Source organism: Oryctolagus cuniculus, chromosome 12 (genome assembly GCF_051225735.1).
Source record: "Oryctolagus cuniculus isolate XC-2025 breed Fujian yellow rabbit chromosome 12, ASM5122573v1, whole genome shotgun sequence".
NCBI classification, from domain to species: domain Eukaryota; kingdom Metazoa; phylum Chordata; class Mammalia; order Lagomorpha; family Leporidae; genus Oryctolagus; species Oryctolagus cuniculus.
In genome coordinates, this window is record NC_142878.1 from 79039354 (window position 1) to 79057594 (window position 18241).

An 18241-nucleotide genomic window follows, 5' to 3' on the forward strand; every position below is an offset into this window, starting at 1 on the left:
ACCAGATTCAGAATTTTGTATACCCTGCAAGACCGAATAAAGATAAGGAAATCTGACCCAAACACTGCCTTCCAGGGTCTGGAATCAGAGGAATTCTATAGCTTCCCTGTCATTCAGTTTATTTTTTCCATAAAATGGGTGCAACAGTGATGCTTCTCATAAGGACTGGTTTTTGTAAGATTTATATGAGTTACATTTCAAAAACCTAAGAATCCCTAAACTTTTCAAGTAAATACAGTATGAGAATATTTTCTTCAATAAAACATCAGGGCTTCTTTTAAATTTTTAAGAAGAGTTATTATCGATGTTATAACCTAACTGAAAATACAGTAATCATTCCCATCCATGTAAGTATGATCTATTCTTAAAACAATCACAAAGAGGTAGAAAAGATCCCAAATGTAATTTTTTTCCATTCTATTTTTTCCAAAGCAATTTTATTCTATCAGAGTTTCTTTAAATAGAAAAAGCAAAGCATTTGGCAAATTTTTTTGTTTAAATATAAATTTTCTTTTTTTCAATTATGAAGACACTGGGAGACAAGAGAAACAGAAAAATTTGCTTTGGCATTCTTTTTTAAGTAATCAAAAAGGGGTACAACGTAAGTTGAAGAAGTATACAGTTAGGTTGGGTCATAGCCTTGTTTTAGGTCACCAGTACAAGACTTTGTTTAGAAAAAGACACGGGTTACTAGTTTTCCTTTTTTTAAAATGAAAAAAAAAAAAGTCTTAGAACTCTATTGTTTAGAAGACACAAATAACATTCTGACAGCATGTTTAGTAATAAAACACACCTCTAGAGGCAGATGTTCAGGCTAGCAGCTAAGATGCCTACCTCCTCTATCACAGTACCTGGGTGAGACACCTGACTCTGGCGGATGACTCCCACTGATGCAGATCATGAAGGCAGTGAAGACGGCCCAAGTAAATGGATTTCTGCCTCCCACATTGGAGAACTGGACTGAATGCCCAGCTAGTCTCTTCAGCTCACACCAATCTCAACTATTGTCAGCATTTGGGCAATGAACCAGCGGATGAGAGCGCACTCTCTCATATAAGTATATTAAATAAATAAAAATAATATAAAAAAGACCTCTACAAATAAATCTCTTTTCAAGTTTCAGTGACATGGACCTTTTGTTTATGGAGTAGGATGAGGAAGGTCAAGAAATGTACAGGTCTGTTGACCTGAACTTCACTTGAAGGCATTCATACACATATTATACAAACATTACAAAAACACTATCCAATTAGCAGTATCTTTATTTTCTAGAATTGCCTTTTACATACATTACATTTCTAACTCTTAGTTAGTAGTTTTGGGGCTGGTGCTGTGGCATGGCGGGTAAAGCAGCCGCTTGCAGTGTCGGCATCCCATATGGGCGCCAGCTCGGCCCCGGCTACTCCACTTCCAATCAAGCTCTCTGCTATGGCCTGGGAAAGCAATACAAAATGGCCCAAGTCCTTGGACTCCTGCACACACGTGGGAGACCTGGAAGAAGCTCCTAGCTCCTGGATTCAGATTGGCACAGCTCTGGCCATTGTGGCCACCCGGGTAGTGAACCAGTAGATGGAAGACCTCTCTCTCTTTCTCTCTCTCTCTTTCTCTCTCCCTCTGCCTCTCTGATACTCTGCCTTTCAAGTAAATAAATAAATCTTAAAAAAAAAAGTTTCTAATCTCATTAAGGCCTATGGTTTCAACTTTGAATAGTTAATCTTTTTTTCAAAGACTCATTTAATACTTGAAATTACAATGGAATACTTTTATCAAACAGCATTTTCATTTAATAAACAGAATAAATTAATTATGAACTGCAATAATAAATAACTCATTGTCCAGCTAAAGGCCTACATCACATACTATATTTATATCTGTAGAGTGGGAGGACAAGTACAGACTTGTTTGTGATCTACAAGCCCAGTAATTTAGAAACTATGATTAACCTAAATGTAAAATCCATTTGATAAAATTTTAATTGCCATATTTATTTTGAATTAATTTTAAAATTTTTATTAACAATAGTACCAAAAGATGATACAGCAAGTAGTACAAAAACTGTACTCTCAGAACATTAACAGGTGATAAAATAATGGCCAGAAGATATCACTGCCTAAAAAATGCGAGGTGACATACCTAAGGAATTGCAATCTTACCTCTTAAAAGTGTTTTAAATTTAATGCATGCATACTACTTATGAGAAAATGGTAGTTAAGTAGTTTCCATTTTTAAATATCTTTTTATAGTCACGATGTATAATGTAAAGCCAGTATTGTGGAGGAGTATGAGACTATAATAAATACAACCACTAATGTATATGATTTACTTATATTTATTCTGAAGTTTCGAACATAATATAAAGAAAGCATTTTTGCAAACAGATTTTCCAGAGTTGAAAATAAAATCTTAGGAAGTAGGCTACCACAATTTTAAAACAAAGACATAAAATTGCACATTTTGGGATTGCTTGTTGCCCATTAGCTTTTCAGAACAAGTATAAAAAACTTAAGTGTACTCTCATCAGAAGTTTTTCCTCAAGTCAAATATTAGCGCAGTTAAGTTGTAATGGATGTGTAAATGTCAATTATTAATGAAAGAATAATTAAATCATATGATTTACTAAAGAAAGCACTCCACATCATCATTATTCAAACCCTTCTCTCAAGCGCCTGTCCCACTCACTCTTTTACCTTTAATATATTAAAATATAACTTATCATACTAATTCAACTTTTAAAATTTGCCTTTCTGAAAAGATTTCAGTCCTTTAACTTGAATGTCTCTCATATAAATGTAAAAACCAAGGTGCTCAGTTCAATTTAATGATTATTTCAGAGACACTAACTTACATCAGGTTAACAGAGGGAAAAACACTCTAGATGTGTGGGAACCTAGATGGTGAGCAGGAAACGCATCGTTTCTTTTTTTAAATTATAGCTGTAAAAGGGGGTAAGGGTATCCATTCAAGAATAAAGACTGCTATCTCTCTTACACACACACACATACACACACACATACATCTGATCTATTCAAACTGCCACATGACTATTGTCAATGTCAAAAAAAAAAATTCTCCTTTAAAATATTTAAACATCATTTTAAAATTAAAATTGAAAGCAAGATATCCAACTACCAACTACTATGTGGAATGAAATTATTAAAGCCTGCACTGACCTACTTCATATTAGCATCATGACAACATGGATGCATGCCAGGAAAATAATGAAAATTACTGTCTAACAAATCTTAATTTTGTATTTAAAAACTGTCACCGTTTTTAAATGTGTAAATACTATACATGCCAAGTCAGTTGCTTTATGATACATTCTGTTATATTTCAATATAAATGTAAGGCATTTTGATATTCTGATAGTCATATTTGATGGACCTGCAAGATTGCATTTTTAAAATCAAGGCTTTTTTTTCTTACTCACATTTAATTCTATTTTTAAGCTTCTATTAAAAGCATGCTCTTAGACCAAATCCCAGATACTGCTTTCCATTTTAAAAATAGTGCTACACTTATTAAAAATATCAGCTAATGGAGAATCCTACAAAACAATGCAAGTTCATGTTCAAAGCATATTTGCCACAGCTCTAACAGAAGATGACTTAACTCGCTGTATTTAATTATTAAAGGATTGCCACCAGTCTTGAAGAGTTCAAATCTGACGCTGAAATACTGGAAATTCTCATACAAGAAAGTACAAGAATAGTACAGAATATTTCACATATTGCTTCTTTTAAAATACAGGAAATGACAAAACATTTATGACCCCCACGTCCCATTTAAATTAAAAAAAAAAATCACTCTATGGTGTAAAGCACCACCTTCAAATATTTTGTACTAAAGAAGCACTTTCCTCACAACCAATGCAAAGCAGTAGAATAAAGGAGGCAAAAACATCCAGAAACAGCCTCGACCCAACTGAAAGGAAGAGACCCATTGGGTTTTGTGCTGCATATTAATATTCTTACGCACAATGTCTGTTTGGTGAGAATTCACAATACACTTCTTCCTCCCGCTATGACTGCAAAAGGAGGAAACACATTTCACATGCCCAGGTCCAAATTCATGCTGCCATCATGCCATACGCCTTAATATTCCTGTTACACCATGCGAAAAACACAAATAACTTGGGTATCTGCACTCCCACTTGAGGAGGGGGTTAAAGCATTTTGGCGCTACGGAGACCAGAGGCTGCTGCAAAGTCCCCACGCCTCCCGAGGTCCTGCAAATACGCACTCGACTCTGGAAACCCACTTTGAATGAAGGCATCAGCCTCGAGCTGCGCTCCCCGCCCGCCGCCCCCCACCCCCTTTGCAGCAGCAATGTGCCTGGGCTTTTTCACCCCGGCGACGGAGGATCCTCTTACCAGATGGAGTTCTTGATCTTGTGTTGCAGCGCGCTGGCCTCTGTCCCTGGCAGCCCGGGCACAAGGGCTGGCAGAGCCACCCCCGAGTTGGGGGCGCTGGGGGGAAGCTGCTGATGGGCATCAGGCTGCTGTGGTGGCGGCTGTTGTTGTTCCTCTGCCATCGCTGCTGGAGGGGTGGGAGGGAGGGAGGGAAGATGGGGGCGCGGGGAAGGGTGAGGGAAGAGACGGGGAGGGGAGGACGAAGGGGGGAGAGGGGGGGAGGGGAGGAGGAGGAGGAGGAGGAGGAGGAAGGAAGCTGGATAAGCTAGGCCTATACCCCAGAGCTCGAGTGAGTCGCTTTCGCCTGCCGCCTGGGGGACATCACCGGGGAGACCGAGCGGCCGGGCGCTTCACCGCGGGAGAGGCATGGCGGCGCCCCTCAGCCCCCCGCCGCCGCCGCCTTCTCCCGTCAGCGGCCGGGGCTGGGGGGGGTTGAGGAGGGGGCGTCTGACGACGAGGTGCGGGGGGCAGGTTGCCCCCAAAATCCAACGAGAACGGCTGATCAGGGACTCCACGGCCCAGCCTTCCTTCCTTGCCCCGGGGCTTTCTACTCCGGGTTCCCCGCGCCGCTGCAGCCCCAGGCTCTGCTCCACGCCACTCCCCACGCCGCCGCCGCCGCCGCCGCCGCCGCCGCCGCTCGCTCCCGGCCCCGCCGCCGCCGCCGCCGCCGCGGCCGCTGCTGCCCTGCCAGCCCCGGAGGCAGCCCAGTGCGCGCAGCCGCACTGCGGCCCGGCGCAGACGGCACAACACCTACCGCTCCGCCCGGGGAGGGGGGGTGGGGGGGCGTGGACGAGGGTGTGCGGGTTACGGACGCGGGGGGCTGGGAGGGGGGCACACGGGTGCGGAGGGCGGGCGCGGGCCGGCGCGGCCGAGAAGCGCGCGCCGCCGGGGGCAGAGAGGGGACCGGCCCAGCTGGTGGCGGAGGCCGGGATAGCGTGGGGGAGGTGCCGGCGAGAGAAAGAGAACTTGCGCGAGGAGGAGGAGGAAGAGGAGGTGGAGAAACCACATTTAATGATATTTGGCGTGGAAATGGGATTTTTTTTGGGGGGTGGGGTGGGGGGGAGAACGTATCTTGGAAGCGGGTCAAGTGAAATTCATCAACGTGAGCCCCCCTCCCCTCGACCAGGAGGATGACTTCCTGCCTCCGCAAATGAAGGCAGGTAAGAGGCTAAGCTGACTTTGCAGAAGCCCCCAGCGCTGAGGACCCGTTGGAATCCACCACCCTCGAGGTAATTCGGTCTTGAACGGAAGTCGCAAGACGGGAGCTGGGTTGAGTGCTCCTCGGTCGGGCATTCAAAGCCCTCCAAATCTGGCCCCACTTTAGCTATCCAATCATAGCTCCCTTCATCCCCCTGCAAGAACTCCGGGCTCCAATCAGGCCAGTCTCCATGCCATCCTCAGCGCGCAGCAGATGCATTCTTCCTTCGTGCCTTTGCTCATGCGGTTCCCCTGCACCTCCCCACCCCACCCCCTTTCCAGGAATGCCCTCCCTCCTCCTTTATACGGCTCCCAATTCAACCCAGGCTCCAAGGCATAGGCTCAAGTCGCGGCTTGTCAGGGTCCCTGGCAGCCAAGGCCCCTGCCTGGCTCTGAGAGAAACGCGTGCAATACTCACAACAACATGGAGGCTTAGGCTTCAGCCAGCAGCTCCGTCCTTTGGAGCCAGTTAAACCCCCTCCCTCCCCGCCGACACACACACACACACACAGGCTCTGCACCACTCCCCCTTTTCCATTCATACTGAACAGCTTTGCCCTCTGCCACAAACGAGCCAGTCCCCTTTAAGAGCACAAGGATTGGCTGTTCTAGGTAGGGCTGGTCAGGGAGGCCTAAGCCGCCTGGGTGTAGAAGACAACAGCCAAGGCCCTGGCACCAGATGCAACAGCTGCTCGGCTCACGCTGACCTTTCTCTGGGCCTGTGGGTGTTAGGAGCCCTTCAGCTTGAAGAGTTTCTATCAGGTTTCTACCTGTCAGATTTCCTGGCCACTTTCCTGTTGTGCATGGACTTTGGGCTGTGAGGCCCTGTCACCCTTTAGATTCCCAGTGGATGGTGAATCTGATTGGCATGAGTGGCTTGGCCTTTGAGTGCTCAGTTCCCTGCCTTGGCCTGAAACCCTCTTGCTTTTGTGCACGGTGCCCTCGGGCCTGGTTCACAGACTTCAAGCCCAGACTTACCCTGAATACTTGCACATGGTGAGGATGGGGTGGGAGAGGGACACCTGTGTATCACACACAGCTCCTCTGTGAGGATCCAGGACTCTGGGATTCTTTTGTACTCTAAATACCCATTGCACTGATTGCATCACACAAATGAACCCCCTTTTCCATAACCTGAGGTCACTATTAGCTTAACCACTTTAGTAAACTATAGGTTATTAAGGGGATTCATTTCACTTAGGTGCCCTCTGTAAAGACAGGATTTTTCTGGACCAAACTGACAGACATGGTGTGCACTGTACAGAAGCTTTGAAGAAGCATAGAGGTAGCTGCCATTCATTGAACATGTTCAGTGTGTCCACCTAGCACTTGCCATACATTATCATGGTAATTCCTCCCCAAAATTATATGTACAGATTATTATTCCCCATCTTACAGATAAAACAAGATCAGAGGCTAGATAATATTCTGAAGTTAGTGCAAGGAGCCAGGATTTGATCCTGAAAGTTTAATTTCAGAACCTGCAAACCATGCTACAACTTGGGTTATATTGAAAACCCTTGAATGTTTATCTATGAGCTCTATATCCATGGGGAAGATGGAGGAAGTAAAAAGTTACCAACTTCCTAGGTTCTACTTTCTTAACTTGCCAAGAGAGAATGGTGGCCCTATGTTGCCACATCCTAGGAAGGGCCGATAGGGAGTGGGAAACTCATGGAAGGAAGCCGACTGAGATCTGCTTAGGTCCTTAGAAAAACGCAGCTGACAACCAAGACTCTACAGTCCCCTACCTGGTATTACATGGGCTGGCTTCCTGAGTGCAACTCTTTGAGTTTTTAGCATAAAAAAACCATGTTTCCCCCAGCAACCACTAGAGGGCTCAGCAGAACTGCAACCCTAAGCCGCCCTCTACCGACGGTGCTGATGAGAGGGGTGTGTGTGGAGGCCTTTGGGCCTTTAGGACCTAACGTGCCCCTGAAGAAGACATGAGAATTCCTGGGTCACCCAGTAATGAGAGAGTAGCAGATAGTATCAGGCTGAAGAGACCTTATTGCCTGTCCTGGGGGTAGGGGGAGGTCAGCCCCCACTGCCCACTTGTGAAATGTGTTTTATTACTGTCTTCAGAGAAGGCTGTGAATAAAATTATGCCACTGAGAAAACTGAAGAAAAAAAAATGGATGACGTTACCCAGAATTTTGGGTAGAGCCTCAGGCCTTACCCAGAGACCCTCTGTAAGGGCAAGAGGGTAGCCATGTGCTCCTCAAATTGTGTGTAAACGTCTCTCAGTAAACACTGTGCTGAGGACCCAGAATCACCCAGAATCAACGTGGCTTGTTTTCTCAGAGCTTCAGTTTGACTCACTGGGAGGTAGTGTAAATCATTATAGGAAGCATGTATTTTTAAGATAACTGGCCAGATTTGGAGCTTGTATTTCTCAGCCCTAGGGAGTATAAGTTAATTTTCCCAGTGGAAAATTTTAAGGAACACTAGTGTGGTTGGGAAAGAAACACTCTCATCTCAGAATCAGAAGTCCTGGAAATTAAAATCTTCTGTTTCCATCTCTATAAAAATGAAAATAATGACCTACCTCAGAGGGTTATAGTAAGAAATAGCATATAAATGAAGAAGTTTTGCATACATATAGAGAATCTCCAAGACAGGGTGTGAGCACCTGAAAAATAGGAACTGTGTTCTCTTTACCTCATAGTCCCAGAAAGCAATTCCTGTTTCCTCCATGGTTGGTAGATATTTGTTGAATTCGGTAGTTACCTAACCTTAATTTTCTTAACCCAGTATGTTATACTGTCTTCAACGGGCTCATAGAAATGGAAAAATGAAATTAAAAGATGTTTATTTAACTGCAAAAGAAGTTAAAAGTCCAAGCATTGTTTTTTTTTTCACAATACACATTTTCCATGAACTTTTTGGTTGCCTTATATGAATTATGTGAGATTGTAAGTTCTAAAATGTAAGTGTGTCCACTGGAGCTGTAGAGACATATGGAGGGAAATATTTGCCCAGGATGAAAAAGTTGTTTGGAGAGGGGCCTGTTGACTAACATTTGAACTGAGTCTTGTGGAAGGAATAGGAGTTCAACAGCCAGAGCCCTGAAGGAAGATGACTTCAGGTTAAGGGAACAGTATGATGAGAAGCCACAAACGGGCCGTGTTTCATGAGAGAAGAGTGCATAGCCCTACGTGTTAGCTCTGTGATCAGATCCTTAATGAAATATAGGAGACATTTGCAAAATGTCCCTCTGCTTTTAATTGTGATTGTTCTGTCAAAAGAAAATGAAACCTAGAATACTCATAAGTTTCAACATTTGTAAATGCTGGTTAAGTGCTGAAGGTGCACAAATACGTTTCATTACCACAAGTTATGGTGGTTTGTTGAGATGGAAAAGATAAAGTTCTACCTTTTCCTCCCTTCCCCCCCTAAAAGCAAAGTATTCCCCTCATCCTCTGCCTTCTTCCTTGGCAAACTGTTCCGTCTAGGAGATGAAAGTAGAATATGTAATCACTCATATGTTATTATTTAAGAAAAAAGAAGGCTTTTCTAATATTCCCCCTGAAATACTCCTACTTGATATCACAAAGTGATGGCTAATTTCTTTGAATTAAGCTGTTGTCTTTCAAAATGCACATAATCCTAGGTGTACTGATGCTGTAATATGATTGAGTTTTCAATCTTACTTTTTTAAGATTGATTTATTTATTTGAAAGGCAGAGTTACAGAAGGGCAGAGGCAGAAAAAGAGAGAGGTTTCCATCCTCTGGTTCACTCCTCAGATGGCCACAACAGATGGAACTGCACTGATACAAAACCATGAGCCTGGAGCTTTTTCCAGGTCTCCCACACAGATGCAGGATCCCAAGCACTTGGGCCATCCTCTACTGCTTTCCCGGGCTATAGCAAAGAGCTGGATTGGTAGTGGAGCAGCCGGAACTCAAACTGGTGCCCATATGGGATGCTGGCACTGCAGGCGGTGGCTGTACCCACTACACCACAGCACTGGCCCCCAATCTTACTTTTAATAGCATTAGAGAGAGGGATATGGAAGAAGTGAAGAGAGGGGAAGTAAAAGAAGTAGCAAGATTACAGAAGAGAGAAGTTGGAGGTGGGGAATGTTTCAAACTAAGGGAATATTGGCAAATTTGGCTAAATGTTCTCAATACCAGGAGTACTAATGAAAGTATGATGTGAAAATGTAGAAGTTCTGTTAGAGCACAAATATTCCATTATGTCATTAAAACAATGGTCTGTTAAGGCAAAATAGCCTGACTGTTCAATTATTGGGCAAGGCAACAGGCTGTTAACAACACTGTCACCACCTGGCTGTGTGACCCTATCTATACAAGCCATTCTTCCAGGTCGCTTTACTTATCTCTAGGGATTAATGGGATAAAGTTCACATAATGTACTTGGCTGTTCAAGTGAAACCTATGACAATGAATGCCAGATCCTGCTTTGATTTCCTTAAAAATCTTCCATTCTTTCTACATATATTGTGAGCTATAATTCCCTTAAATTAAAGAACATTCAAGTTAATACATTCTGTCTTATTTTAAAGGAAGTTTTTGCCTTTACTTGGTGCCATAAAGATCCCAAGTAGAAATTGGATATCTCAGAAATTTAGGTCAGCAGGAGCTGTGAACAGAAGCAGGTAAAGGAAAAGCATATTTACCTAACCCTATAAGTGACAATGAAAAGACACCACAGCCAATCTTACAATGAGGAAGTCGGCGCCAGTGTGATCTGAATTGGTGCAGTTTAACCAATAATTCACAAGCTCTCTCATTCCTCCATTCATTTCAAGGCTCATTTAAGTACCTGCTATGTACAAATTATTATTTTGGAACCCCAGAAAGATTTAAAATTAAGTGATAAATATTATATTGTTTTCATTTTAAAAACTTTCAGTGGCTAGTGCTGTGGTATAGTAGATTAATCTGCCTTCTGGGGTTCTGGCATCCCATATGGGTTTTGGTTGGAGTTGGGCTACCCCACTTCCAATCCAGCTCCCTGCTAATGTACGTGGGAAAGCAGCGAAGGGTGGCACAAGTGCTTGAGCCCCTGTACCCATGTGGGAGACCCAGATGAAGTTTCTGGTTCCTAGCTTCTGTCTGGCCCAGCCCAGGCCATTTTGACCATGTGGGGAGTGAGCCAACTGATACAAGATCTTTCTCTCTCCCTCTGTCACTCCCTCTCTCTCTCTCTCTCTCTCACTCTGATTTTCAATAAATGAATCTTTAAAAATACAAAAAGAAGTTCATAATCTAATTTGAACACCAGACATACCAACCCATACATATTTTAAGTGAAATAAAAATACAAGCAACTAAAAAAAATTAACATGTGACAGGGTAATTTATTAACCTATTAATTTGGCTTTTGTACTTATGTTTTCCTTGCCCGCCCATTCCAGTCAGACTTCAAGAGAGTTTATGTTACTAGGCAAAGTTGTCTGATTGGAGCTCCCCCTAGACAACTCCAGGGGGCATCATTCTCATTGTAAATGAAGCCTTTGGAACAGGACCCCTTAGAATGCAGTGCTAGTGTTATCTCTGGAGTTCTGTTCAGCTATACCTTCCAAGTTCCTTGCTTCTTGAAGAAATTTTGCTTTGAATAGGGAAGCACATTTAGGGGGAAAAGGAAAGAGAAAGAAGGAAGAAGGGATTGTGGGCAAGTGAAACTGCTAAACTGGAGAAAAGACAAAGATTCTAGCAGTGGGGAGATCAGCTTTGCTTCATAGAGGTCCCAGGTAGATAATACCTCAAATGGTGTCCATAGAGAGCTGGACCCCCTTACCCATCTTGGCCTATAAGCAGAGGAGTGGCCTGGCTTCTAAGGACTACATGGCCTTGTACAGTGAGAATATCAAAGTCCATCTACCCCCATTTTCCAGGTTCAGTGTTAAGTCTACCAGATTGCAATGCGATCCCATGAAGAACGGAAAGCCCAATAATAACTGAGATTGGATTTCCTTCCACTCAAGCAGGACGAAGCCTGGGGTCCCTTAAGTCTGGAGTGAATTTAATTTGATTTAAATAAATTAATGTGAGATTTCTTTCTATACCCAAATTTACACTTGGAAATTTATACTTACTAATGGTGGATGTTATATACAAAACAGTGTTAGGTGAGCTATGTAAGACTAAAAAAAAAGAGTTTATAACTGCTGAGGAATTTTAGACAAAGATTGGAGCAGCAGGAGCTAAAATAATGAAAGGTGACTTCATGGGCTAGAGCTAGAGTGTGAGTAAAGGGAAGGAACTTAGGAAGATAGAAGAATGGAGACAAGTCAGAGGGAAAAGCAGTGTGAACAGAAGCAGGAAAATGAGCATGCATACGGAGAGACACACAGGGGACCAGCCTGACATGAATGAATGGCTGATGATATAGGTTAAATGGGATGCCAAATTCCAAGTTTCCTGGAGCTAGTCTGAAGAGCTTGTGCTTCTATACTTGCTGTACAAGGCAGGGCTCTACAGGGGACAACCTGTAGGAGATTTTTGAGGGGTCTTCACAAAGGTAATGGAAAATGCATATTATGGAAATCTTATGCATGGAATCCAAAGATTTTTTTGCACCAAAGTAAAGTTATCCTTTGGTTCCATTTTCCCATGAGCTTTTTGTATAGCACTTATGCATGTATGTATGTTGTGTGTGTGTGTACTTATATGAATTGGCATGTGGGACTGGTAAGTCTGAAATCTGTAGGGCAAGCCAGTAGGCCAGAAACTCTTGGTAGGAGTAGATGATGTAATCCACAGGTGGAATTTCTTGTTGCCTAGGAAAAATCTCAGTTTAGCTCTTAAGGCTTTTCGCCTGATTGGATGAGACTCATCCAGAGTATTCAGGATTATCACCTTTGCTTGAAGTTAACTGTAGATGTTAACCACATCTGTATAATATCTTCATGGTGACTTCTAGATTGGTATTTAATTGAATAACTTGGTATGTGTCAACATAAAGGCAGTTTGACAAAAATAGCCAGCACCCTCAGCATACTCTTTATGTCACTGCTAGTGTATTTTAGAAGAGGAAGATCTGCTCATGTGAACCTCAGGAGAGGCCATATCCAATGTCATTGGCCAACCTATCTTCTTTCTTATGATAGATGCATTTTCTGTGTGCTTTGTTCAACATAAATGTGTTTATTTGCAGAAACTTTCTACTTCTCTTCGTTGTTTTATCCCTTAGCATGGCTTGAAGTTACAGCAGGGTAGTATTGTGTTTGATGTTAATATGGACTTTTGTTTGTTTTTTCCACTTATAGTGCCTCCAGTTGTGTCTGTGGAATAATGCTCCTGAAACAGACAAGCCTCAGGTTGTCTGCCATATCCAGAGATATGGATATAACTAAGGCTGGCCCTACTAATGTGAGCCTCCTTGCTCATCTCCTGTGACCCTGGCCACCTGGCTGGAACAGGGCTTGGCATCTGACACGGAGACAACCAGGCTCCTGCCTTGACAGTGGCTGAATATTAAGAGCTTTACCCAAGAGAGAGGTTAGTATTAGTTAACAAATTGATTCATTTCTTGGATATTATGAACTTGATACAGAGAAATGTTCATTTGGCAATAAAGACAGTAGCTAAAAGACACACAAGAGAAAGCAGACCTCATAAACTGTTATACTAGAGCAACCAGCAGAAGCAACAAGTAAACAGAAATTTGAGGAAAGCTAAGAAGCATATGGAAGATAAGACAGTTGCTTAGGAGTGGTGGGGGCAGTAGTGCCTAGGATTGACAGTACTTGACTAGATTTTTCTGATGGAGCATGGAATTGAATAGATTTTTTCTGATGGAGCACTAGATCAAGGAGCACAAATGAAGGAGGACAGATTATTGGCCACACATTGGGGAAACCCAGAATAACCACCAGGAGAAACCCAAGAACAGACTTACAGGTGACATCATATAAACTTGAAGAAAACTGGTGAACAAGAAGCTCATCGAGGTTCCAAAGCAGTTCTAATGATTGATTTATCTTCTTGCACCCTAGGAGCAGGCTTCTCTTACTTAGTTTTGTGTGGATCTTTCTTCCTCTCAAAGAGTCTTATATATGCAGTTACGATCCTGATCACCTGACGGTCTGGCTCACTCACCTATCAAAAATTGCAGACTGGAAGAAGTAAGTCTTTCCTTATGTATGCCCTGCCCTTCCCCCTATCTACTATAGCTGCCTTTTTTCTGTGATTCTGGAATAGTTTGTACAACCTTATGTGGTAGACACTATCCTATTGTGTAGTAATTGTCTACCCTCCCTATCCTAGACTCCTACTTCTGTATACTACAAATAAGGTTGGGAAGTAGGATTTTATTCTTCTCTATATCTCCAACATATGAAGTGGCCCCTACCATAAAGTAGCCAAACAATATATGCTTGTTGAATTGAGTTATTGAGGTAGAAAAAACTCCTTTTGTCCCGGCCAAGGAATAAAACACAGCTTGCCAGAAAAAAACAGAGTGGGCTAAGAAGAAGGCTTGAGAACTTATCCACAATAATAGTACAGGACTGAGAACTTATTTAATTCATATTTAAAATTCATGTCTTCATGTCTATAAAGATTTTGCAAGCAGCCAATTTTGTCTGTTCAGCTTGACATCTGGTGCTACGATTTTCCAGTTTTCAAGGTACTCCGCCAGCCCTGTTCCTTTTAAGGAGAAGAGTCGGCTGCACTCTGCCTTATGCCTCTAGTTTCTCATCTGAATTCAGACTTGCACTCTTGGGCAGCTCAGGCTTGAGGTGCAGTCTCAGGGAGGTTCCTGGGCCTCAGAGCTAAGGGTCCATGATCCAAGCCCCAGTTCTACAACTTGCCACGCTGAGGATCTAAGGCAAGTTCTTCACCTTTCTGAGACTCAGTTTTCTATTTGGAAAACATGGGGATAATAATACCTCTCTCAAACAGTGGTACTTAGGGTTGAATGATAAATGTTGGTGAAAATACCAAGCACAATGCTCTGTACATAGAGCCATGTGCACATGGCTTTCCCTTCCTTTCTATTTCTGTGGAGGTTGACGGTAGAGGACTAAGTAGAGGGTTAGGGCTCTAACAATAACCAGAGTGCTGGAAATCTTAAAAGTGATAGCAGCCCAGTTATTAGGGACCACCACTTTAAAATACGATACAGCAGAGATCATGGGCACTGAAAGGTGCACTGACCAGAGCATGGAAGAACATTAAAACACCGCGAGCGTGTGGTGAAGGGTTAAGATGCTGCTTGGGGTGCCTGAAATCCATGTTGGGTGACTGGGTTCAAGTCTGGATTCCTCTCTCAATTCAGCTTCCTGCTAATGTGCACCCTGGGAGGCAGTGGTGATGGAGGTCCCAGATTGAATTCCCCGCTCCTGGCTTTGGCCTGGCCCAACCTGGGGTGTTGCAGGCATCTTGGGGAGGGAACCAAGAGATGGAAGATCTCTCTGTTTGTCTTTCTGGCTTCCAAGTAAATTAAATCAATAATGAAAACCAGACAACCTAGCAAAAAATACTGTTAATTTGAAATTTTGTCACAGCAGATAATGAGATAGATTCCATTGGATGGCAAATAAAAAGAAGTTTTGCCTACAGCAAGCAAAGAAAATTGAGTGATTCAACCAAGGCTGTCTCAAAGAGTTCTAGAGGTGTACAGAGGAGCCTGACATCAAACCTCTCCAAAAGTCAACCCAGCACTGAAAAGGAGAAAAGAGGGTGGGTGTTCATAATCAGCTGGGAAATCTCAAAGAGTACTCAAGCAATTTCAAATACAGAGCCTTCCTGAGGTCCCTAAGGAAAGCCAAAGGAGACCAGGTACTCCTGTCAGAGACTTCAAAGCCCAGATAATGCAGGGAAGGGAGGGGCGGGGCCTATGGTTTCTAGCTGCTCTAGAAAGAGTTCCCTTCCCCAGTGCTATAAGTGAGCTCTGGTTGTGCTCTGAACAGACTACTCAGCAGGCAGGCATCAATGTATGGCAGGATGGGGTGGAATTCCAAAGCAGGAGGCACTTGGAAGCCAAATTTTTCTTACTGAAAATGTCACAGATGTCATGACTCCTGCCCAGTATTATTACATGGAAAAAGTGGTTAAAATTCACAGCTCTTCTACAAGCCACATCTGCTGCCCCTATGAACACTTTAAACAAAATTGAATAGACTACCCAACAACCTATTTTGAAAGCCAAGTGACTCAAGACTATATGCCCCTTTCCACCATAGTTGATGATAGTCATTTTTATTATTTCAAATCCCCTCAGAGGTATTGTTGGAGTGGGTCTTCAATTCGCTTTCTCTATCAAAGATTCTGAATATCTATTTAAATGTTTTGAAATAAAAATGGCAAGATCATAGGCTACCACCCATAAATTATATTTAATGGTGTTTTGAAAGAGGTAATTGGAAAATTCTGAGCATGAAAATTAAATCAAGATGTCAGACTGCAGAAAATACCATGGGGCAGGCATTTGGCTCAGTGGTTAAAATGTTTCTCTTTAAAGATTTATTTATTTGAAAGGCAGAGTTACAAAGAGAGGGAGTGGGGAGACAGAGAGGTATCTTCTATCCACTGGTTCACTTCCCAAATAGCTGCAAGGGCCAGGGCTGGGACAGGCTGAATCCAGAAACCAGGAGCTTCTTCTGGGCCTTCCACATGGTTACAGGGGCCCCCATACTTGGACCATCTTTCACTGCTTTCCCAGGTACGTTAACAGGAAGCTGGATTGGAAGTGGAGCAAGCAGGACTTGAACCAGCACCCATGTGTGGGATGCTGGTACAGCAAGAGGCGGTTCAACCTGCTATGCCACAGTGCTGGCCCCTGAAACGTCTTTGAGACTACTGAATCCCATATCAGACTGCCAGGGTTCTAGTCCTGGCTCTACTTCCAATTCAATCTTCCTGTTAATGTGCCCTTTGGGAGACAGCAGGAGATGGCTTAAGTACTTGGGATATTACCACCCACATGGGTGACTTGGATTGAGTTCCAGACTCCTAGCCTAGCCCAGCCTTGGCTGTTGTAGGGCATTTAGGAAATAGAAGACCTCTGCACATCTTTCCCCCTCTCTTTCTGTTTGTCTCTCTGACCTACAAATAAATAAAAATTTTAAATTAAGTTAAAAATAAAATACACTTTTTAAAAAAGAAAGAAATGTACCTCTACCAAATCTTGAAATGAAGAAAAGAAACTGAGGAATAGAGAAATGTACATGTGTAAGGGCTGATTAGTAACAGAACTAGGGACAGAAAGTACCATCAACGTATCAGGAATTTTTAGGAGATGGTATCAGACCTGGAAACACACAAGAGCAACCACACCAGAGGAAACCAGACTGCAGACTCTGAGGAGTTAGTGGGAATGTCAGGGAGGCTCCAGACCCGTGGATAGCATGCTCAGTGGAGAGAGGCTGCTAGGATAAGGCCTAGAGTGATTACTGAGATGTTGTGTTTGGAGTGGCTGGACTGCTGGTCGCCAGCCCTTTTCCTGCTTCCAGTGTGCACACATTAAGTAGTGAGCCCCCAGGTCCCAGATGGTAACGATGGACTCCAGGGAGGACAGGGAGGCTCCTCTGAAAATCCATTCTGCCCAGCAGTATGCCCTGCCTTCCTCTGTCGTCACCTGTCAGCACATGTGAGGCCCAAGCAGAGAGCTAACAGGGCTTCAAGAATAATCAAATATAAGAGTAACACAAGTTTATGGAGGCACCAAGCTCAGTAAACTGAAGAAATGATATATAATAAAGCAGAGTTAACAAAGGGTAAGTATACATTTATTTTATAAATGTTATAATTAAGAAAAATGTAATGATTATAAGTAAAATGTATACTTGTAGGTATTATGAATATAAAAGTTATCCTCAGTGAGATTCAGGATGTTGTTCTACCTATGAAGATGAAGCAATGATCTTTGACATTAACATGATTTTTGAGGTACAAACCTCAGTATTTGTGCTTCACTAATAGAATTCTTTTTGAAATGCTAACTACTGGTAAACTTTAACAATGTAAATAATCCAAAGAAAATGAAAATATAGGATTCAAGAATCAGAGGAGAGTTAGGAAACTAGTTTAACTTGTGGTTGTTCAACTATGGCGCATATTTAAAATTAATAACAAAATTAAAATCTAGCTTAGATGTTGGCAAACCTTTTCAGTAAAAGGCAATATGGTAAATACTTTCAGTCTGGGCGTCCATGCAGTCTTTTCCACACCTATTCAGCTCTGCTTTTGAAGTATGAAAGCAGCCATAGGTAAAACATAAATGAATGGGCATGACTATGTTCCAATAAAACTTTATTTACAAAAGGAGGGAGCAGGCCAACCCTTGTTCAAGATGATTGCAAAATAAATACACCAAGGATAAGGAATGGTGGCTAGAGAAGAGGGAAGTTCTTAATGTATACCACACCTACATGCACACGTACAGCAAGATAGCTTGGGGAAAAGAAATCAATCCATCAATAACTATAATACATGACAAATGGGTAAAATGTGTTCAATAAAGAAAATCTCAGACCTGGTAAAACAACATATCTAGCTACAAGTTATTTGGAAGAAATGCATCTAAAAGGTTGAAAATGAATGTAAAGAGATACATCAGGTAAGTACTGGTGAAAAGATAATAAATGTGGTAGCATTAATGTTAGACAAAAAATAATTTAATGTGAAAAGGACTTGACAAGATGAAGAATATATATAGT

At 42.6% G+C, this 18241-nt stretch overlaps 2 protein-coding genes across 6 annotated transcripts in view; one reads left to right on the forward strand and one right to left on the reverse strand.

Moving 5' to 3' along the window:
* The window catches only part of RFX7 (regulatory factor X7), a 151778-nt gene extending 145581 nt beyond the window's left edge, over window positions 1-6197 (reverse strand). The window contains exons 1-2 of one of the 4 annotated variants that reach the window (XM_089310396.1): window positions 6027-6197; window positions 4373-4535 (exon numbers count right to left, since the gene is read on the reverse strand). In XM_089310396.1, the coding sequence (XP_089166522.1) occupies window positions 4373-4535; window positions 6027-6150 (287 nt within the window). In that variant the 5' untranslated portion in view covers window positions 6151-6197. Of the gene's footprint in view, window positions 1-4372; window positions 4539-4688; window positions 4829-6026 lie in introns of those variants that run through there. The other 3 variants (XM_070054228.2, XM_070054230.2, XM_089310397.1) reach the window with 3 other exon arrangements.
* The window catches only part of LOC138844690 (uncharacterized), a 34682-nt gene continuing 21218 nt past the window's right edge, over window positions 4778-18241 (forward strand). For both annotated transcript variants that reach the window (XM_089310399.1, XM_089310398.1), the window contains exons 1-3: window positions 4778-5640; window positions 12848-13079; window positions 13577-13705. In XM_089310399.1, coding sequence (XP_089166525.1) covers window positions 4778-5545 — 768 coding nt within the window. In that variant the 3' untranslated portion in view covers window positions 5546-5640; window positions 12848-13079; window positions 13577-13705. The remainder of the gene's footprint in view (window positions 5641-12847; window positions 13080-13576; window positions 13706-18241) is intronic.